The 22,156-nt window shown below is 51.6% G+C and overlaps 1 protein-coding gene across 4 annotated transcripts in view; it reads left to right on the forward strand.

The window, feature by feature from the left end:
* The window catches only part of ACVR2B (activin A receptor type 2B), a 34,285-nt gene extending 14,836 nt beyond the window's left edge, over positions 1 to 19,449 (forward strand). Inside the window, exons 2-11 of one of the 4 annotated variants that reach the window (XR_004950326.1) lie at positions 5,407 to 5,614; positions 5,802 to 5,911; positions 6,060 to 6,211; positions 6,299 to 6,442; positions 6,969 to 7,112; positions 7,395 to 7,543; positions 8,957 to 9,071; positions 9,767 to 9,905; positions 9,994 to 10,939; positions 11,595 to 11,701. Coding sequence is in view for 3 of the 4 variants with exons in the window: in XM_016124037.2 (XP_015979523.2) it covers positions 5,407 to 5,614; positions 5,802 to 5,911; positions 6,060 to 6,211; positions 6,299 to 6,442; positions 6,969 to 7,112; positions 7,395 to 7,543; positions 8,957 to 9,071; positions 9,767 to 9,905; positions 9,994 to 10,124; positions 11,595 to 11,789 (1,487 nt within the window). In the remaining variant the exon portion in view is untranslated. Of the gene's footprint in view, positions 1 to 5,406; positions 5,615 to 5,801; positions 5,912 to 6,059; positions 6,212 to 6,298; positions 6,443 to 6,968; positions 7,113 to 7,394; positions 7,544 to 8,956; positions 9,072 to 9,766; positions 9,906 to 9,993 lie in introns of all 4 variants that reach the window. The other 3 variants (XM_036218646.1, XM_016124038.2, XM_016124037.2) reach the window with 3 other exon arrangements.
* Positions 19,450 to 22,156: the final 2,707 nt, after the last annotated feature.

A 22,156-nucleotide genomic window follows, 5' to 3' on the forward strand; every position in this document is an offset into this window, starting at 1 on the left:
GAAATGCGAAAGGATGTTAACAGGCCGTTCTCAGAAGGAGAGGCTAATAAACACAGACGATCAGTCTTAGAGGCAGTCAGGAAATGGGGCTCAAAACTGTAATATACCATTTACGCTGACCAGGTGAACAAACATCGGATGGGGAAGGTGTTGCTCAGTGGTGTCTTAGTCCATTGGGAACATAAATTGGTACATCCACTTTGGAGAACAGTTTGACAGCATCCAGTGGGCTGAAGATGCTTGTTGCATCATGACCTGGCATCTCTAACCTACAGGTGTGTACACTAGAGCAGTGCCCACACACGTGAGCACAAGAATACTGGCAGCCGAGGATTTAAGAGAATTCATAGTGGCAGTGCTTAAATCAGCAAATGTAAGTAACCTGAAGGCCCAGCAGGAGGATGGAGACTTAAGTCGCGGCACTGAGAGGAAATGCCAGGGCTCCAGACCTGGCTTTGGCAGTAAACACCTTGGCTGGGTTACTTTACCTCGTTGTGCCTCAGTCCCTCACCTGGATAACGAGGACCCTCACAGGGTTGTCATGAGGATTAAATAAGTTATTTTTAAAGTGCTCGGTATTGGGCCTGCTATGTGCGTGTAAGTCAAGTGTAACAATTTGGATGGCTCACAAATATATGGGTGAATGGAAAAGAGAAATGTGTCAGAGATTGTGTTTGGCCGCTGGACACAGATACTCGAGTTAGTCTCTTATATAAAGAAGTTCAAAGGCGAAATGTGGGTATGATTTGGATTTTCTACCCCATCGTACACATGTGCCTCTCCACAGTGTGTGTGCACATGTGTGTGTCTCACGCTTCAGCCTCCCCCCCCCCCCCACCCCACCCCACCCCCTTCCATTTAGGTTCCCTTAGTGCCCACCCACACCCAGCCTCTAACTCTGGTTGTGGGGAAGATGGCGATGATGCCGCTGTGTGGCTTGGGGGAGTGGAGTCGTGAACACGGATACTGGATACCACCGCTGGGACCCCTAACCCTGAGGGCTCCAGGCCCTCCGTGGCTCCTCCAGGCAGCTGAACTGCAGGGTCGCCCTTTGAGGGGACAAGGAGGGGAGCCTGAGGCAGGAGCCTCCTAGGAAGGGGCCTGGTGGCTGTCTGCCTCTCTGGGCAGGCCTGGGGGCTGCGCCGCCTGAGGCGGGTGTGGTGGGGGGTGCCATCCCGTTCTCGCCACACTACAGCACCCCCAGGGAGCTGGGCACCCGTTCCCTGTGTGCTTCTCCAGGAGCCCAAGGTTGAGTGCCGTGGCCCGCTGGCCACTGGGGTCCGAAGTTCCTCTGGGAGATGTTGGCTGCACTGGACACACCCGAAGCACAGAGCCGGGGACCCCATGGGGGCGTGGCCACATCCTCCCCCAAAGGCTCTGCCTTAGTCGCTCCTCTCCTCTCCATCTGCCCGGCACTTTCCCTCTCCTCGTTGCGCTTTGAGTCCCTCACAGGCAGGACACTGGTAGGATCCCCCCTTTCTCCCCAGTGCACAGTGAGGTGCGTCCAGAGCCAGCTGGAAGCAGACATCCTGGTGCTTGTCCCTGTGTGTCAGAACTGGTCTCTTTAGAGCCAGCTGTCTGGAATGTTGGTTGTGAGTGGAATCCGCATGTATCCTGGGGCTGGGTTTTGGCGGTGGTGGTGGCGGTGGCGGCGGCGTTGATGGAGATGGTGGTGGTGTGTCCAGGAGTGGGGTTTCTCAGCCCTACCTGTACTGAGGACTTGGGGAGCGTGGGGCTTCTTTTCACTTAGATGTAGGCCCCTTGGAACATAGGGACTGCCTATTGGGGATACTGCCACTTGTATATAGCTGGTTCCTCTGGGTTAGCTGTGGCTCAGGGATGTGAGTACCTTGCCCAGGGGTCTGGGGACTGGCACCTTTATACTGAAAGCACAGCTTCCTCCTTCGGGATGGGAAAGTGTGCTGGAGGTCGGGGGGAGCCTCCTGTGCATGGGTGCCTTGGCTCAGCGAGTGTGGGCAGGAGCCCTGTGTCTATTAAAAGGCAGAGATGGCCTTGTGGTTGGAGTGTTGCCAGAGGCTATAAATAGCTGAGTGTGTGCAGAGGCACCGGGGAGGAGGGGGGAAGGGGAGGCCCGGGTCTCCAGCTGGCCTCAGCCTGAATGTGCTGTGGCAGGGGCATGGAGTCAGTGATCTCCTCAGGTCCCCCTGAGGCTCTGAATGCAAGCGTGGGTAATGCACAGTCCCCACTTGGCCTTCCAGGGACACTTGCGTTGTGAAGGATTGTCACAGGCAGCAAGGGAGGGGTATGGCTGGCATAGAACAGCTAACGTGCCAGGCATTGTTCTAACCACTCTTAAAATGTATTAACTGATTTTGCTCTAGGAAGTACAGGCTATTGTTTCCCCCCTTTTACAAGCAGGGAAACTGAGGCATGGGGTGGTTTGGTAAGGGTCACACAGCTAGGAAGTGTCAGAGCCAGGATTTACTGAAGTCTGTTAGCTCGTGGTTGTGATTCTCGGTCACCCATAGGAAGACTTGGTCAGATGTGAGTCTAGGAAATCTCAAACACGTGGGTCCTGCTTATGTCATGACTGGAGGGGTCCCTGCCTGGTCAGTGGTCTGGAGAAAGAAACCCGGCCACTCTCAGTGTCTGTTGGCCTCCCTTGCTCTGGCTTCTGGACTTTGCAGGGGGCTTGTTGCTTGTCTGAATGTAGGTGGAAACTCCCCTGGGGACCCTAGAGCTAGGGCAGCTGGCTGGGTCCACCCCTTCTGTTGTCTCCTTCCTGTGAAATCCTGCCCTAGCCAGGAAGTAACGATGTCTTCTGTTCATGGGTCCTTCTATCCACCCATCCATCCATCATGTCCAGAATTGGTTCTAGCATTCGAGACAGTCAGGGCTTCCATCTTCATGGGCTTTGCAGTCTGGTGGGGGAAGCCTGACATTTAAAAAGCAGTTGTCAAGCATATTCAAAATGTTTTATTTCTTAGGTGAGTGTTCATTGTGTTATTTTCTCTTGAGAATTATCTTTGGTTACATTATTTTTACACTTTTTGCATGTCTGAAATAGTCCTTTAAACAACAGGCAATTAGTCGAGGGTGATAACTTAGATTTTGAAGGAAGCACAAAGGCATGTGGAAGTAGTTTGCCTGATCTCCGGGGAGAGGGAAGAGCTGAAACTTAGAAGAGAAAGTGGGGAGCATCTTGCAGCCAGAGGTACTCACTTGTGCTAAGTAAGCCAAGCAGCCAAGCATGTTCAAGGGCCTGGCAACGTGGTGTGACTACAGCGAGGGAAGGCAGGAGGGGGAGTGCCCAGCTCCCTTTTCTGCCCACGTCTCAGTCTCTGCGACCCCTCTTGGAATCACCGCTGGGTTGCAACGGGCTCCAGGCTGGAATAGGAGGCCCTGTGTTCTCTGGACTGGGTGACTTGCATGGCCCAGCCCCCAGGTGCTGCCGCAGCTGGATAAGGGGCCTGTGTGCATTGCGGGTGCCAGCCCGGGTCCTGGCCCTGGTGTGTTTACGCAGCGTGTGGTCTCAGACCTACGCCTGTTCTACCCCTCAGCTTCTCCCCTCAAACCATACATAAGCCTTAAGCTAGGTGCAGGCCTGGCTGGCGGAAGCCGGTGTGCACCCCTGCGTGAGCCCCTTTGTGGACACTGCTTCCCTTCCTGTGGATCAGGCTGGATCCTAGTTGCTCACATGGTTGGGACCCCACTTGTTCTTTGTGCCTGAGTCTAGGCTCCCATCGGGTTGGATAGCCGGAGCTGTGGTTAGACACTGGTATTCTGGTGGGGCGATAGTCTGAACCCTTGAGAATTGGCTGCTTGCCTCTGGCCAGGCCCTTCTAGAAGGAGCTTCTCATCACTAAAGAGAGATGGGGTCTGACCAGAGAATGGCCACTCCTGTTGAGGGGGCCCCTCTCACCTGATGGAAGGTCCTGCTCCCTCAGTGTACCATGGGATGTCAGGCTCTTGGCTCAGGATAGCCTCTGGTGGGGTGGAGTAGAGGGAGAGGAAGCCCTGGGCCGTGCCGGGATTCAGGCCGCTCTGCCTTCCCCAGGGGCTGGGGTGCTGCGCCAGTCAGCCATTCCGGCTGCTGGATGGTGAAGCAGGGCCCATGGCTCCTGGCTGCTGGCGGGCTGGCTAGCTGTCCATCCATGGGGATGCCTCCTACCCCTCCTTCCTCTCTCCTGGGCGGGGAATAGTTGTAGGGGAGACCAGCCAGGGCTGGTGTCAGGTCACTGGCTTATGGCAGGCCCAGGAAGTGTGGAGAGCGTGGGAGGGTGCTCGGGACTGCTCTTCTCTCAGGTGTGTGCATTGGGTTTTCGCAGTGAAGTGGTAAATGCCACAGTTGCCGTTGATCAGGGGTGCCCCATGAAGGGGCGCTGGCAGGGCACTCCCAAACGGAGGCCTGGGAGGTTCCGCCAAGACGTCAGGCGAGGAGTCAGAACCTGTTGCCAGAGAGCCTCCTTTGTCCTCTCCTTCCTCCTTCCCGCCCCAGGGCGTGGGGTCTGGGGACAGTGGGCAGATCTGAGTCTGGGACGAGGGGTTGTCCTGGAGGGAATAGTGAGAAAGATGGATTTGGTGAATGTTCGAGGCCATGTTTAAAGGAGCGGTTGGGGGTCCAAGTGTTGTGCCACCTGGTTGGCACTTGTGCAGGGGGTAAAAGGGGGCACAGGAGCTGGTGGAGACCCCCCATAGGCGTCTTCAGGGAGGATCGTCTGTTATTGTGGCTCAGCCACCAGCCAGCCTTCCTTCTGCCTGGGGCACTCATTCCTTGTGGTGCCCGGGAGCCTTACCGTGAGCACGAGGGCCTCGTTTTTGACGACCTTCCCCAGCCCTCCTGAGCGCTGGGAATGGTTGCCGGGTAGAGAGGATATTAGAGAGTCCTCGCTTCTTGTCCAGTCTGGACAGGAGGGGGGGGGGGTGGAGAGAGTTGGATACATCAGCAGTGTCTCCCTGGGGGGGACCGTGGCAAGGGTGGGTCAAGGCACCCAAAGGCCTGTATCAGTCACCTGAGACAGGGTGATCAGAAATGTGGTTCCGCCCCCTGTCCCACGTGGATGGGTCTGGGCTGGACCCGTAACCCCTACACGGTGATTCTGGCATGCGCTGGGGTTTCGAGGGACCCCCATTAATTGCTGCTGCTGCAGGGAAGCAGCCTCGACCCGGGAGCCTCAGGTTTAGCCGGCGCCATCAGCCTGGCTGGCTGCGTCTCCTTCCTCCGTGGTGGCGGCGTTGCTGCCTCCCGCCTCTTGGCTGGGCCCGGGGAGAAGGAGCTGGGGGCTGGTGCCGGCGGGCACGCAGGAAGCTAAGAGGTGTCGAATGGGTGGGTGGCTCGGGGCCTGGCACCCACCACTCAGCCTCCCCCGGTGGCCAGGGCCCAGGACAGGGAGCAGGGGGTGGGTGGAGCGCTCAGCAGGCCTCTCGCCTCCCGGGGGGATGCAGGTTCCGGGCGCGGGGAGGCCGAGACGCGGGAGTGCATCTACTACAACGCCAACTGGGAGCTGGAGCGCACCAACCAGAGCGGCCTGGAGCGCTGCGAGGGCGAGCAGGACAAGCGGCTGCACTGCTACGCGTCCTGGCGCAACAGCTCCGGCACCATCGAGCTCGTCAAGAAGGGCTGCTGGCTGGACGACTTCAACTGCTACGACAGGTACCGCGGCGCGCACCCGCCCCTCCTGGCCTCCCCTCCTCCCGGCTCCCCGGCTCTGGAGGTGGGTGTGCGCTGCGCCCCTGTAGGCCCCGGGGGGCTTCCCGGAAGGAGGGGTTTGGCGGCACAGGCTCTGGGGAGTTGCGCGTCCCTCAGCTGAAAGCGCGTGTGGGAAACCGTGTGCCTCCAGGCAGGAGTGTGTGGCCACCGAGGAGAACCCCCAGGTGTACTTCTGCTGCTGCGAGGGCAACTTCTGCAATGAGCGCTTCACCCATCTGCCTGAGGCCGGGGGCCCAGAAGGTGAGTCCGTGGGAGGAGCAGGCCTGGGCCTCTCTTTGGCCCCAGAGCTCAGCTCCTGAGTTGGGTGGAGAATGGCTGCTGGGCTCTCTGGCTGTGGAAGTGTGGGAGTGGGCGGGCTGTGTGACACAGGGCTCCGTGTGTCCCCCAGTCACGTACGAGCCACCCCCGACAGCCCCCACCCTGCTCACGGTGCTGGCCTACTCGCTGCTGCCCATTGGGGGCCTCTCCCTCCTCGTCCTGCTGGCCTTCTGGATGTACCGGCATCGAAAAGCCCCCTATGGCCACGTGGACATCCATGAGGTGAGGCAGCTGGCTCAGGGCAGGGCAGGGCAGGGGTAGAGGTGGCGAGGCCAGGACAGGCCCTGTTAGGCTCCGATCTGCCCCCAGGACCCTGGACCTCCACCCCCATCCCCTCTGGTGGGCCTGAAGCCACTGCAGCTGCTGGAGATCAAGGCTCGGGGGCGCTTTGGTTGTGTCTGGAAGGCCCAACTCATGAATGACTTCGTGGCTGTCAAGATCTTCCCACTCCAGGTGAGTGTTGAGGGGCTCCAGTTTGTCCACCCCTACTGTGGCCTGAGCTCTCAGGCCCAGGGAAGTCCAGGCCTGTATAGGTGGGATGAGGGAGAATTAGGCCCTCTTGAGAGTGGTGACATTTATCAACAGGCTAGGGTAGGGTTTTGCAAACCTTGATTTGCAAAATCTTGATCTACTCTGGTTTTCAGGATTTTGCTTTTGACATCAGGTTCTGCTTAGAGTCCCTGGATACCAGGCTGCCGTAAGCAGTTGTCCAGGACCCTTAGCAAAGCCAGGCCTAGCTCTGTCTCTCATTTGTTGGGTGATACTCGGTCACTCGCTCCCCTTTCCGGAGCCTCAGTGGGCCCGTTTGTAAATCGGGTGCTGGTCTTAAGTGGTCTTGGAGATCACTCGTTGGCCTGTGCTCCAGGGCCTGGCTCAGCCCAGGTCTTCTGCCTGCCTCCCGTACAGATGCTCAGGCTGAGGGAGAGGGTGGTGAGTGGAGTGAGGGTGGCGGTGACGTTCAGCTGCGTCCCTGCCTCAGGACAAGCAGTCGTGGCAGAGTGAGCGGGAGATCTTCAGCACGCCCGGCATGAAGCACGAGAACCTGCTGCAGTTCATTGCTGCCGAGAAACGAGGCTCCAACCTCGAGGTGGAGCTGTGGCTCATCACGGCCTTCCACGACAAGGTGAGCTGCACCCCATGGAGATGGGTTCCCACGAGGCGAGCACGGCCACGGTCCCCATGGCGGCCTTCCACAGGAAGGTAACTCAGCTGTAGGTGTGGACTTGAGTATCTCTGACTGGCCCCCGGCAACACCAGCAACCCCTCCTGGCCTCATGTACCTTCCGTATCCATCCCAGTCTCCCAGGAAAGGAGCCCAGCCAGGCCAGGGCTGGGCTGGGCTGGTCCTATCCTGTCCTGTCCCGTCCCCGGAGCCTGTGCCCAAGTCCTGTGCTGTCTCCTCTAGGGCTCCCTCACGGATTACCTCAAGGGGAACATCATCACGTGGAACGAGCTGTGTCACGTGGCAGAGACGATGTCAAGAGGTCTCTCCTACCTGCACGAAGACGTGCCCTGGTGCCGTGGTGAGGGCCACAAGCCGTCTATCGCGCACAGGTACCTGGGTTAGCAGTCGCCCTCCCAGTGCTTGGCCTGGAGCTGCAGAGAAGGTTGGAGAGCAAGAACGGAGCCTGGGGAAGGGAGCGGGTGTCTCGATTTCATACGCGCGTGGCCACTCTGGTGTGTCTGAAGTGACTGCCCAGGAACTTGGGCCCACCTGCCTGCTGCCGCCCTTCCTCTGCCTTCCACGGGTTCTCTGCATGGCCTGGCCCCCCAGGCTGGTTTTCTGGTGCCCTCCAGTGGCCACCTGAGGGAAGTGCTGACTCCATTACTTACAGTTCGCTCAGCAGTTCTCAAACTTCGGTTCAGATCTGTTTCTACTCTTAAAAATAACTTTTGTATAGATCGGTTATATCTGTTGGTAGTATTTGCTGTATTAGTGCACACACATTTCATTAACTGTCAGTGATGACATCATATGTATGTAGCTTCTGGAAAACTCTCTAAACTCTTGAGAGAATGAGCTTAGAAGAGGCAAATAGTGATTATGAAAATAATTTTGACCTTGCAGGTCCCCTGGAATTGTCTCAGGGACCCTCTGGGGTCCTTGGACTAACCATGAGAGCCACTGTGCTAACTCCTCTGCTTGCTTAGAATGGCAGCTCGTTTGACCCTCAGTACCGCCCCTGGGGTGGTGCCGCTTTCCTCAGCCCCGTCTCACAGAGGGGGAGAAACGGCGGTGCAGAATGACGTAGCCATACCTAGCTTAGTGCGGTTCTGTGGCCACGAGGGAGGGGATCGAGCCTGGAACGCCAGGGTTCAGACTAGCACATGGCAGGTGTGCCAGGGTGGCCCTGAGCATGGGTACCTGCTGTTCCCTCAGTTTGATCCTCAGAGCAAGGCTGAGACGGGCACTGGGGACACTGGGGAGCAGAAGTCCTGCTGGGAAGAGGCGGAGCTGAGCGCACATGCCAGCGCCCGGCTCTGCCTCTCCTTCGCGGTGGGGCTTGAGCCCCTCAGGGGCCCGCACAGAAACCAAGGCAAGTTCATTTAAACTTCTGTGCTCACTCACATCCCAGATATTGTGAATCTCTCGCATCCCAGGCTAGTATACCTGCCCTCAATCCCTCGGAGGATGCAGGGGCCGGCCTTTGACACTGTGGGGACTGGGATGGAGTCTGTCCAGCTGATTGAGGTAGATGTGTCTTTGACAGCTCTGGAAGGAGGGCAATGAGGGATTTTCATACTGGCATTGGAGGGGGCATCCCAAAGCTTCCTGCTTTTGCAGCTTTGTGGAACTCCACTTGGTGCAGGCCCTGCTCCCCAGATAGGGTAGGATGTCTGCTGTGGGGCGTCTGCGAGAGCTGTGGGGTGTAGGCTTCAGTGTCTCGGGAGCCAGGATGGGAGGCCAGGAGCAGTGTAGCTTGGACCATGGTGTTCATCTTCATCTCGATCCACTTGTCTTCACAGGGACTTTAAAAGCAAGAATGTATTGCTGAAAAGCGACCTCACAGCCGTGCTGGCTGACTTTGGCCTGGCTGTTCGGTTTGAGCCAGGGAAACCTCCAGGGGACACCCACGGGCAGGTAACAGGCCTCAGGGGAACAACGGGGGCTGGCACAGGAGTGGGCAGGGCCCTTCTGATGCTCAGCCGGCAGGGTGCAGGGGCGAGGGTCACTGTGTGAGTACAGAGCTGTCCGAGGACTCCGAGGACAGTGCTTTTCACCAGTGTGGAGCATCCCAGGCTATGCAGCGGAGAAATGTGGATTCCGATTAGGGTTTTGTCCACTAGTTCTCATAGTCCTTCTTACTCTCTTTTTCTTTTTAGTTATAGTTAATGAGGAAAATAAGATAAAAATATAAGAATCCAAAACCCAAAAAACCTAGAAAAAGTAACTAAAAATTAACGTTAGGCAAATCATCCTAAAACAATCACTGTTGTTATTTTTAAGTATTCTCCTTTTGTTCTTGGTCTTAATCTCAGTAAAATATCTGTGTAGCCCCTCGTGGTGTTGACGCAGTAGAGAGGCAGCAGTTCCGTGTTAGATTGCTGCTGTCTCGAGTGTGTGATATTTTTAAATTATCACTGAGGTTCAGTTTACACTGTTACCTCTTGTGACCGTCCCATGAATATGGCGAATCAAGGCTTGCTGTCATTGTTGGTGTCTTGCTATGAATTCTGCCACGCTGGCCCAGCTGGCGCACCCAGGATGTAGCTCCCTGGCCCACTGTGAGAGCATTGGTGCGTGGTTGGTGACTAGACCCTCCTCGTCTTTTGTAGGTGGGCACACGGCGGTACATGGCCCCTGAGGTACTCGAGGGAGCCATCAACTTCCAGAGGGACGCCTTCCTGCGCATTGACATGTATGCCATGGGGCTGGTGCTCTGGGAGCTCGTCTCCCGCTGCAAGGCTGCGGATGGTGAGTAGGCCAGGGCCCCGAGCACCCCAGGGATGGGTAGGGAGCAGTGAGACATGGGGGTGACCCCGCCCGGCTCTGTCACCCCCAGGCCCGGTGGACGAGTACATGCTGCCCTTCGAGGAAGAGATCGGCCAGCACCCCTCGCTGGAGGAGCTGCAGGAGGTGGTGGTGCACAAGAAGTTGCGGCCCACCATTAAGGATCACTGGCTGAAGCACCCGGTGAGGGCCCTGGGCGGCAGATGGCTGGGAGCAGAGAGGGGAGCCCCTCCACGTGTGGCGGGAGCCTGAGATCGGGGGGATGCGAGGTGGAGAGAGGAGACACCTCAGCAGTGGGACAGTGCCATCCCCTCCTCCTTTGCCAGGTCAGAGGCCCCTTAGTGCATTTCCTCTTTTCCACCAGGGGAGCGTTGGGGAGGTTCAGTGCTCGGCGGGAAGGTGACTTGGCCCCAGAGAGTGATGGGGACGGACAGTCAGCTCCGTTAGGGCCCAGGCTGCCCCCGTGTGGGACACGCGTACAATGGAGCCCTGAGATTGACCCATCTGGGTTTGAATCCTGGATCTGCCCATCAGTAGCAGGGTGACTTCGGGCAAATTGCTTTATTTTTCTGAGCCTTTGTCTCCTCAGGGTAGTAATAGATTTAATGAGTTATTATAAATCACTTGGGAGGACACTTACCACGTAAATGCTTGTTAATATGTATTAGCTCTGACTAAATAATCTCTGTTCTCTGCCTTCTTTATTTTCTGGGCATGGGCTGAGCCGTGTGGCATCTGGGCTCCTCCCATCTGGGGATACTGTACAAAAGACCCCAATTATGTGAACTATGTCCTATGTGGGAAGAATATTTGCCTTCAGGTCCTTGAGCCCCTCCCCTGTCCACCCTAGGGTTAATTCAGAAAGATGACAGCCTTGGGGCCACTGGGGGCTAGCATTCTACCATACGTATCATCAGGAGTCAAGCTGTTGAGGCCAAGTTCAGCTGCCACGCCGCTCCCTGGAACTCAGGGCTACAAGTGGAGAAGACTGAGGCTTGGTGAGATGGAGGCTGGGCCAGAATCTGTGCTTTTTGACTCAGACTTTCTCAGTCTCCCAAGGCAGAGATGCCGGGGTAGCCGGTCCAGTTCCTTGACAAGGAGTCCAGGGTCCAGAGAGGTCTTGGTCTGGCCTTGTGCTGAGCAGAGAGCTATGGGATGTGGGCATTTCGCCTGTTCTAATGCCTTTCCCAGCTCCACACAGTTGGCTCCAGCACGGGGTGTCACACCATGTTCCCTGGACTTTAGGGGGGTGCTCCAGGGGCTGCGGGGAGTAGGGCGGGACAGTGCCTTCCTCTGGTCCCCACTGTGACCGCCACACTTTGGGCGCTTATGTGATTTGGGCTTTTCCTAGGATAGTGTTTGCCTATCACTTTGCCCCATGAGTGGCCTGGTCGCCTCCCGCACACCCCCTGCCATGTTGAGGTTCAGGGGACTTTCTCTTAGGGAGGCCAGTGGGCCCAGGATGGTGACTGCCAGGAGGGGCGGCCTCCAGATTCCTTCAGTGTCCCCTAGGCTCCTGCTGACAGCGGCCGGGGCGGGGACCGGTGAGATCTGCCTGATCCTTGGGACATCATCAGGTTTGCTGTCCCCCAGTTGCTCTCACTGAGGGACACTAACAAGGGTGAGCTTTCCCTCTCCCCCGTGGCTCTGCAGGGCCTGGCCCAGCTCTGCGTGACCATCGAGGAGTGCTGGGACCACGACGCAGAGGCCCGCCTGTCTGCAGGCTGCGTGGAGGAACGGGTGGCTCTGATCCGGAGGTCGGTCAACGGCACTACCTCGGACTGTCTCGTCTCCCTGGTGACCTCTGTCACCAACGTGGACCTGCCCCCTAAAGAGTCGAGCATCTGAGCCCAGGACACGAGTGGATCTCCAGACTCAGTGGATCTGAAGAGGAAAAGAAAAAAAAAAATTGTGTTTTGTTTTGGAAATCCCATAACACCAACAAACACATAAAATGCAGCTGCTATTTTACCTTGACTTTTTATTATTATTATAATTATTATAATTATTATTATTAATATTATTTTTGGATTGGATCAGTTCTACCAGCACACGGCTCCACTGCATCGCCCACAGCAGGCGCGTCAGCAGGCGTCGGGGTGCTGAGCTGTGAATGCAGAACCAGCGCCATGCTGAAGAGCCTCGGCCACCTCCTGCCCTTTGGGGTTCATTTCTCCCGCTTTCTCTGTTTGTCATCTCAGAATCTGTGACACAAAGAAACCCATCTCTCCTGTCTTAGGAAACTTAATGCTGCAAACTCTTCCTAGAGGAACCTTTGAAGACTGTTACATAAAAAACACACCTTCCTCAAAAGAGCAGTTCCTCTCTGCCCTCATCCTCCTTCCCCCCTCCCTTTTGTTGTGTTTCCTCCCTTTTTAGACAGTGAGTTTAAGGAACAGCAGATGTGTCTTTCACGGATTAACGGGTGTTGTCCTGACCGAGGGAAAACTGGGGTGAGGAGGACGGTTTGGGCCGGAGTTGGCGGGGAGGACGGAGCTGGGTGGGGTCTGGAGCAGAGCTACACTGGACCTGGGCACGTTCGGAGCAGCATCCTTGCTATGAGGCTACTTCTCAGGTAACCGGGAGTGGAGGGGAAGGACCGAGTGGAGGCTGAGCGTTATCGGCAAGGGCGGGGTTTGGAGAAAGTCGAAAAGCAGGTGTGGCTCTGACCCATCTGCTGGCCCTGACCAGTTTTTTCCACTAACTTGGGCTTGGGCATAGGACAAAACATTTTTTTCTGCCCTATTTTAAGGTTAGGTAAGGGTAGAAATCACGGTCTATTGAGTACATTCTTCATAACACATGATGCTGTAAATATCTTTAATGGAGGAAAAGTCGGAATATGTTGTTTCCTCCTGGAGCAGTTCAGGGAGGTGCCCACAGGGGGCACCCTGCATAGCCAGGACAAGAGGAAGTCCTGTGGGGCCCACGGAGGCCTTCCTCTCTGGAGACCCTGAGAGTCCTGCAACACTGGCCGTGCCCCGTGTGGGGACATTCCTGTCCCCTGTATGTGGCTCACGAACATGGCTTTCTCCAGACCCCTTAAAGTGGTGCATATTCTAAAAACCCTTTATTACGCCATAACCTTGCTCTAGTTGGTGAATGTTTCTAATGCTGCTGTTTCGACATTTGAATTTTTTTTAATTTATGAAACATGCAAAATTAAAAAAAAACACACACATCCACATATACACACACGCTTTGCTATGTGGCTTCCGAGGTTTAAATTTTGAAAAGTAAATGAATTAAAACTTCACGACCACAGACCACCTCAAACCAGAAATACCTCAGAATTTTCTACTTGTGTAAGTTTTATTATATATTTTATTAGTTGTGTTGTCTTGTAATAAGTATATTTTAATGTAAGTTGGCTTTTATGACAAGAAAGTTTAAAAGAAATAGAGAAAAAGAAAAAAAGTGTGCGTCTTCTCGGTAGTGCTGCCGTTTTTGTTGGGCGAGTCCCCTGTGTACATGGTCGTCAGCTGTAGGTCGGCTGTGTGGGCCGAGTCGGCCTTCATCACCTTAGTTTGTGAAGGCTTTTCTTTCTGGTTTCTTTAGACCATTTTATTTTAGAACTGGATCTCTCAATCTTCAGGGGGAGTTGGTGGGCGATGGGGAGAGGTTGACTTGGGTGGGAACAAGAGAGGAGGGGCGCCTCCTCTTTGGTTATTTAGAGGTTCAGATATTTCCCTCAATTTGATTGATGTTCAGAATGACAGGTAACCCCACTTTAACTTGGAAAAACTGTGGCCCTTAGAGACCCGCATGAGGTAATTTTACTTGAGATTTAATTTCTGAAGGAAATTAGCAGCAGTGATAGTGGAAGGGGTCCATAGTGTCCCTGTGGCTCCCCACTGTGACTTGGAGGGCAGCCTGTGCCAGGGCAGGGGTCCAGAGTGTGTTCTCACCCGCTGCCCTAGAGTGTGCGGTCTCAGGGTGCCACACACACCCTTGGGCCGTCTGCTCTCCACGTTGTATGGCGGTGGGGGCCTGCTGCGTGGCTGTGTCCCTTTGTGTGTTTGGGTACAGGGGGCTGTGGGAAGTGGGTTTCCTTCGCTCTGTCAGCTCAGTTTTTGCTTCCTGGGTCAAAATGTGAGCTGGCCAAGGTGGTTACAGGGACAGGTTTTTTGTTTTTGCTTTTTTGGTAAGCTATGTTGTCGTTTACTTTTTTTTTTTTTTTTTTTTAATCATGTTGTGCTGTGGTATTTTTCTTCCCTTGGAATAATTTTTAACAGCAAAACAGGCCTTACAGCAGTTGCTTTTTTTTTTCACTTATTTCTTTAAGAAGCTTTAAAATATTTATTGAAAAGTGCCATATCTAATTTCTTTAGCTTTCTCCTCAGGCAGTGCCGGCATCTCTACTTTTCACCCTCAGAAGAAACCAATAAACCACTAACAAACGTAGCTAATGCACTACAGGAATGATGAGCCCCGATCCTGCCAACGTGGACACTGCGCCCCAGCCTGTCCGTGTGGTTTTAGATTTCCTCTGGGTGATTTTTCTTTTGCGTGCCGGCTTGATTCTTACGAGAGCAAGCTTTGGCCTAGCTGTGGAAGGTTTGGCCGTGGCAGGACGCAGGACGGACAGGCAGGCCTTCCCGGCGGCCAGCAGGCCTTTCACCTGGGCCAGCCCCCTCTGCTGACTCCGTGCTCAGCTGCTCCTGCGGCATCTTTTGGGTGCCTTGGCATCAGAATGCAGTGTCAAGAGATGGTACCTGTTTGGTTCGGCTGGGGAGAGGGGAGAATCCCGGGGGGTGGCTGTGCCCGTTCTCTGGGCTTCAGGCTGCCTTTTCCCCTCATGCTGTGTGAAGTGCACCCATCAGGCAGAGACCCTGACGGTGCTGCTGGCTGGAAGGTGGGTGATCTCTTTCCAGGGCTTGCCACTGAGAGTTGGGTGCATCTTTTGCCACAGAAGAGGTGCGTGTTTGCTGTCATGTATTCTTTGGGGAGTGACCATATGGAGCCGTGGTTTGTGTTTTTGGGGTTATAGGGCCTCTGCCTGTGCTCTTCTTCACAAAGATTTCATGTGACATTCACTTCCAGGGAGCTCACGTAACTACTACTTTTTTCTTTCCCCAAACTCTATGGGAGACTGGTGGGAAAGGAGTCTGGCATCATTTCCCTGCCCATGGGAGAGGCTGCCCTGTCTACCGTCGGAGGGCAGCCAAGTCAGTGGAGAGAAGGGAAGGGAAGGCCATGGGCATAGTCATTAGAGCATCCTGGGGCTGGCACGAGCTGGATTTTTTCCCTGGGATCATTGTCCCTTCCAGGAGTCCTTAGAGTAAGTTACTCAGGCCAAGGGCTGCAGATGGACCATTCTTAGGAGAAGGGGAGACCTGATGGTGAGGAGCGGTGCTCATCATCGGCCTTGGTGGTTCGGCGTGGCCTTTCTGTCCTGTTAGCGCATTAGGTGCCCAGAGTTCTCAGCTCTGCCTGGGCGGGGCTTCCCCTTCCGTGCCAGCTCCTCCTCACTCAGGATTCATCTGTCTCGACTTGGCGCATGGGCACAGACCAAGGACCTTTTCCCGCCTTGAACATCTTCAGGAGGCTCAAGCCCCCCGCTCACATGTTCTCAACCAAAGGAAGAGCCTCTTATCTCCAGGCCATCGAGATAGTGCTTCCGTTACCCCTGCGGGCCAGGCTAACCCCCTTGTCACGGCCAGTCACGTCCTGCTTTTGGAAGCAAGGCAAGTGATCTTGCAGTTCTGCTGTCACCCCTTCTCCAGTTGGCCACATTCTTGCCCCCTGCTGTCCTGCCATTCGGCACTGCGCGCTCGTGCTGTGTGTGTGGTGCTTCCTTGGTGGCAAGCCCAGCTGTGTGCTGAATGCCTCCCGTGTACTGCGTGTGGATCAGAAAGCCTGCCAGGTGGCCCTTAGGCTCTGAGCCATGAGGGCAGGGAGGTGGCTGTCCCATCCAAGGGGGAGGACTGGATGCCCTCTTGCAAATGGAATTTTACCTTTTTTAGAAAGCTGGGTAAATTCGCTAGTACCTAGTAATACAAGGGTTTGATGTTTTTCAGTCATACAGAAAGCATAAGTATGTAGTTTTTAGGGATTGGTACTAAAAACTGTAGAAGTCCTACAGCCAGGCATTGTTCCTGAGAACTTGACTCACTAGAAAAGTATCGAAATTGGAAAGCATTTTCCAGAAGTTAACTCAGTTTGATCGTCAGTCCCAGCTATTCCAGTAGCTTGTTGGGTTCTTCATGGCCCATTTCTGGAGAGGCGGCCAGGCCTGGTTCACATTTCAGGGGCCCTAGACCACACCTTTCCAAGAAGCACAGTGAATTCACTCATCTTCCCCTCATCCAGGGTAAGCAGCCAGAAAGGAAAGGGCACGGCGGCCTTTTCTCATCTGGGTGACATGAGTTTTCCTTTGCTGTTTACAAAAGCTGAACTAATAAAATACTCAGTAGCTAACATGTTTAGCTAAGTAATGACAGTTTAAGTCTTAATGAACTGTAATGTTTTTGGTAAAGAAATAGGCCCAGTAATTGAGTTGGTGAAGTTTTATCTTCTCAGTCTAGATTTGTAAATGTTTAATGAATTCAGGGTTATACCCATAGTTCTTTAAGATTCCTGGTAGTTGATTTGTAACCAGCAATCCACCTATGAATGTATCCCAAACCCTCAGAAGGCTTGGAAACGTTTTTTTAAGATAATGATTTAATTTTATAGAAAAAAAAAGAAATGAAGTTTTACCTACCCCCCCCCCCCAAATAATTCAATGACTAGTTTAAAAACAACTAGTGGGTCCAAGAGACCCATAAGCTATCATCAAATAAAAGTCCAAATTATCTAGTGGGATAGTTTTAATATTTTATACTCATTTTACGTCTACTTGTAAATTTGGTTTGGACAAGATTTTGAATTTAAAGGATTTACCACTATTTACATTTTACCAAGCTTTTACATTTTCGTGACGATATCTTCCAGGTATGAATGAAGCAGGACTTTTGATTGTGGTAGTCCGTGTACCCAGTAGTCCCCTAAACCAGTGATACTGTATGTGTTCCTATGGCAGCTTGTAATGACAACACAGGTGGCGTTTCCTCATGAGCGCAAGTGCATAATCTCTCAATGCCAGTGCGTGGTGACGGCCCTGCACTGCCCTTTTCTCCAGGAGTGTCTAGGTTGTCTGGGGCTTGGGCACTTGTGAAGAAATAAAAATGTGGACATATGTGTGTTTGTAGTGGATTATACAAATGTGGGCTCTTCTGGACATCTGTGGAGAAGTGTCACATTCATTTTCAGAGTTTACATTTTTAGCTCATAGTTATGACAGATATGACCCATTAGCTAATGCTTTTCAGGCAGGTGAGGATGGGTTTTCTGCAAGTGGTTGAGTTCTGTCTTGAGTCCTGTGAATTTCTGCTGTGGGTTGGGCAGGGGCTCAGTCCGAGGCTGTCCCAGTCACATTTGCATTGGAATGTTGTTTGCTAGCATTGTAAATAAAAGAATAGGTTATGTAATAGAGATACGACACTTGAAATTTTACTTTAAAAAAATCTAAAGCTCTACATATATATTTAGTTATATCACCTGACAGATTCTTCTGCACAGTGTGGAGATTGTTTTATACCACAGATTATTTTTATAAAGTCTAGCGATTTTGAATAAGAATGATTTTGTAACCAGAGTAATGAGCTTTACCTTTCAAGATAAATGTACACTGGAGTGTGAGTGGTGTGGACCTTGTACTTGGCGCTCATATGGATTCTCGTGATACACACACACTGGCAGATTGGAGTCCGGTTACGGGTCTCGTTTGGCCAAAACTCCATGGTGGCTGCGGAGGTCAGTGATGCTTTGGCTCCGCTCCTTGCAGATGGGGCGGGGAGGGCCTGGCGAGAGGCAAGAGCAGCCTGCAGGGTGTTTTACATTTGTGCCTCTTCCTTTGATTTCTTTTGAACAAAAGATTCTGAGGTTAAACTTTACTCTGTAAACTCTTGCCACAGAATGTAGTAATGTGTTGAGGATGTTTCGGGGAATAGAAATTGTATGGGGGTGCAGACTGGGGTGGGTTGAGACTAGAATAAGAACCAGTCTACAGACAGGTGAAATGAGGATTTGGTGATATGAGTAATTCACCAAACTGAATTATCTAGGACCAAATTACCCAGTTTTCAGGACAGAGTTTCCAGTTGAGCAGTTATTCGGAAAGGGGGAGGGAAGGCAGGGTTGTCTGTGGACGTAGTGATCAAATCAAAGGGAGAGCTACCAGGCGCATTTTGTCCTCTCTGGAGGTGACAGGTTGGAGGTGAGAGTAGGTTGGCTCTCCGCTTTGATCCAGCGGGTCAAGCAGGAGCGTCAAGGAAGCTCGGAACTCCGCACCAGCGAGGCATCTTCAGATGCCTACACAGGTTTCCTGCTCTCCCACCAAGGCCACCACCACCACTGCTGTAATATAGAAGGCGGTCTTCAAATTAGCCTTTTTATTTTGGGGTAGAAAGTGGATCGTTATTTCGGTGAACCTTTTTGATGGGCATGTGGGGGAGGGTGAATAATGAAGCTAATTCTTTGTATCCTCGGTTGCCAGTTCTGAGACCTACCTAAAGGCTTGTCCCCCAGACCCTGCCTTCTGGCTTAAGGCTGCCGTACTTCGAGGTGTACTGGTTGGGGCAGTTGTGTCAGGAGAATCCCCGATGTGTCATTTTAAACCAGCTGTGCTGCTTACTCGGCCGGGTTCAGAGTAAGCTTTACTCATTACCCCTTTCATACGTGGAGTAAATTTAGTTTCAGCAGAGCCAGTAGCACTCCGGGAACCAACCCATCCATCGTTCCTGTCCCTGTTCCTCGTAAAAGAACATTTCTCTGCTCCCCAGCCCGTCTCTCAGAATGTAATTCTGTTGTGCCTTTGTTTGCGTCATCTGCCTCCCCTCAAAAGCAACTGCTGTAAGCTTTTTTCTACTTGTCTTTTCTAGCCCCAAACCCCATCGTTTTCCTTTTTCCCAGCTGTACTTTCTGGATGCAGTTCTGTGCTCCAGGTCTTTTAAGAACCAGTTACCTCAGACCTCATGTTGAACAGTGTCACCATCTGGGTCCTCTCGATACTGCAGGCTTGCAACATACACAGGCAGGAACCCTGCCAAGTGTGGGCACTTACTTGTTATGAAGTTAAAACTCTTCCCAAGGACTGAAAAGGGGGGCTTCTGGCAAGCTCTTCACAGCGCTGTGGCGGGCGGGTCTAGAGTGTCATCCGAACGGTGCTTCCTCTGTTCCTCTTTCGATTCTGCCATTTTCAGTATTCTCGTGTCTGAATGGGCAAAGCGATTCAATTGACTGGTCTTGCACACAGATTTGTTCCAAAGATGAGCTCTTTGTAACACATTTCCAGTCGCTAAAGCTGAAATGTAGAACATTCCTTTAAATGGCAGGCTTAAAAACCCACCATCCGCCACAGTGCATTTTGGGAAGATGACTGTAGCATATGTTGCTGTGAAATTAGGCCTTGCGGGATATGGCTGTTTGTCATTTTGATGTATTTTAAATAAATATATATATATTTTTTAAAGAGTCTTTTTTACCAGTTCAGAAAGTTTAATTAACCAGCCGTCACCACATCTGAATTTTTGTCTCTAGGGCATAGATGGCAGACCAAGATGAAAAGTGGTAACCCAGCCAGTTACGTGTGGGCTGCCTGCCTGGGCTGTCCTGCCGAAGGTGGGGCACCAAGGTCAGTGTGTTCCCATTGTGTCCCGACAGTCCTCGAAATGTTTGGTCTCTGCCCTGTTCAGTGGACTGTTGACTTTAGTCCTGCAAGTGCTTTAGCCCAAGTGGGGTTTTCTCAGAGCACTGCCACGAGTCATATATGTTTAGCCAAATAATTTCTTCCTAAGAGAAACACTCATCCAAATTTTACCAGCAATGACAGAGATGAGAGTAGGAAAGATAAGGCAACATCTGGGTTTTGATTCAGAAAGTGTCCAAGTCATTGTCAAGTGCCATCTGAGAGCCAGTGACCATCCAGAGATTCCTAGGAGACCTCATTTGAAAGTGTTAAGACCTCCTGTAAGGGGAGGCATTGTCAAAATGCCAGCGGCTCCTCCCCACCCACCTTTTTAAATTTTAATTTCTAGAATTCTGTAAAAATGCAAAGAAAATTGAGTGGTACTTGAGAATTGAGGGTGAGGGTTACCGCAGATTAGAAACATACTTGTAGCTTTCGATTCCACGCCACAAATCCACACAATGCCATTTTTCAACTGTACAAAAGAATCTGCTTATGAATTTGACATATCTTAATGGTAGCGTCAAAGGCCGAATTTTTCACCTGTTAATATTTTCCACATTTGTCCTTGAATCTGAATAGCTTTATACAGTACTATAAATTCACCTTACATCGAGTTTGATGTCAAATTCTTGTGAAAAGAGCTTCTGCATGTAACACACATAAAGAACACAGCAGAGTACAAAATTTGCAGGACCAATTTTAGAACCAACAAAATGTCACTTCTCATTTGCCATCTTATGTATCAGTTTTACCACCTACTTCTAAATTTGTACATTATTTGTAAGGAAAAGAAGGAAAACCCTAAGACTTGTCTAACTTAGTGGAGAATGTGTGTGTTGGATTTAGGATGATAGCGAAGTCTTATCGAGCTGTGTTATCTAACTTGTATATAAAAATTGTAATTAAAGTTTGGTTTCACCTGTTTCTTGCAGTTTAAAATGATGAGTAACTGCAAACTCTGGAAATGTGACTAGTATATGATTTAAGGCTGTAGAAGTGAAGAAGCTCTTCAAGTGCTAAAACTAAAGACTTCTAGTTTTTGGCTCAAATTCAATAAGTACTGTTTGTATACCAGGATATGTGAGATGTAAATGTAATAGGTCACTTTTCACCCTTGTAGCTATAAAAAAAAAATTTTGTAGAACAGAAATAGCTTGTACTACTGAATTAACAAAAAGTTATACTAAAGTATCATGTTTTAAAAAATATATATGTATACAGAGTTAAGCTTGTTGCTGTTACCCTGTCTGGATTTGAAAAGTGTGCTGATTTATATACATATATATATATATATAAAATACAACATATATATATTATATACATGCACACATCTAAAATGGCCTAAAGCAGACATCCATGTAATTACAGTTGCAAAATGAAGACATTTTGGAAAGAACATTGTATCATAGTTCATTCATTTGCAGTGGATCTTTGTTCCTTTTTACTGTGGTAATTTTAGAAATGAGTGTCAAGTTTGAAATTAGATCTGCCAAGTTGGGGTTTTGCTGCTTGAACTCTGCACTGGGTCCTCAAATAAACCGATGTGAATGTAGTTTTTCCCCCTGTGTGAAGAAGCAGCCACACCCCAACAGAATAGGAGGAAAAGTCTAGAACTATTTCAAGTTTTATCTTTTTGTATATGAAAATAAAAGAATAATAATAAAAAGCTTGTTGTCTCTCTGAGTCACATGGCAGGGGACTATGGTTTCTTCTCATGGGAATTAAGAATGAATAAAAGTGTCCTTCCACTTACAGGGCAGAGCACAGTACCCCTGAGTTCCTGCTCGGGTCACATGCAGTCGTTCATGGTCACGGTCCTGTAGGGGCTGGAACTAAGCACAGGTCCTCATTTCTGCCCTTCATAAGCCCAGGGCCCAGTCAGAAGCCCAGGGCTTCTTCTAAATGGACTGTCCTGGGTAAGTTCCTTTAGGGCCTGGGTATGTTTTCCAAATCTCTGAGATCCCCCACACACATACCCTCACCCCCCCAGTTTTATACTTTGCAGACAACCCTGAGCAATTTTTGTTAAGTAGAGCAGAGAAGCCTAGAAAATAAGTTCTATTCAGGACTATTGCAGAATACAAGCCCTGCTATGGCCAAGTATCAGGGTCACTCGCTGAGCCTTTAAAAAATAGTTCCTGGGGCACAACCCCGGATCTGAGTCAGCAAGACAGGTCTCATGTTTTGGAGTTCCTGACTTATCTCATGAAATGAAAACATGGTTCTCTGCTATTAAAATAGTAGTGGTGTCTACTACGTTAACAGGAAAGAACTCACCTCACTGCTTTCTGCAATAACAAAAGGATGTTTTGGCCCGTGACTAATATTTGGTTAAGTGGAGAAACACCAGCTTTGAATCCTGGTGAGGTTAATGTCTTATTTACCCTTTATTATGAGGATTAAACAACCTGGTTGGAACTCTAGGGAACAATTTCTGGTGAAGGTCCCCTCGATTTAGGGAGCAGTTGTCCAGTTTTTGGTT

Source organism: Rousettus aegyptiacus, unplaced genomic scaffold (assembly GCF_014176215.1).
Source record: "Rousettus aegyptiacus isolate mRouAeg1 unplaced genomic scaffold, mRouAeg1.p scaffold_m13_p_4, whole genome shotgun sequence".
NCBI lineage: Eukaryota > Metazoa > Chordata > Mammalia > Chiroptera > Pteropodidae > Rousettus > Rousettus aegyptiacus.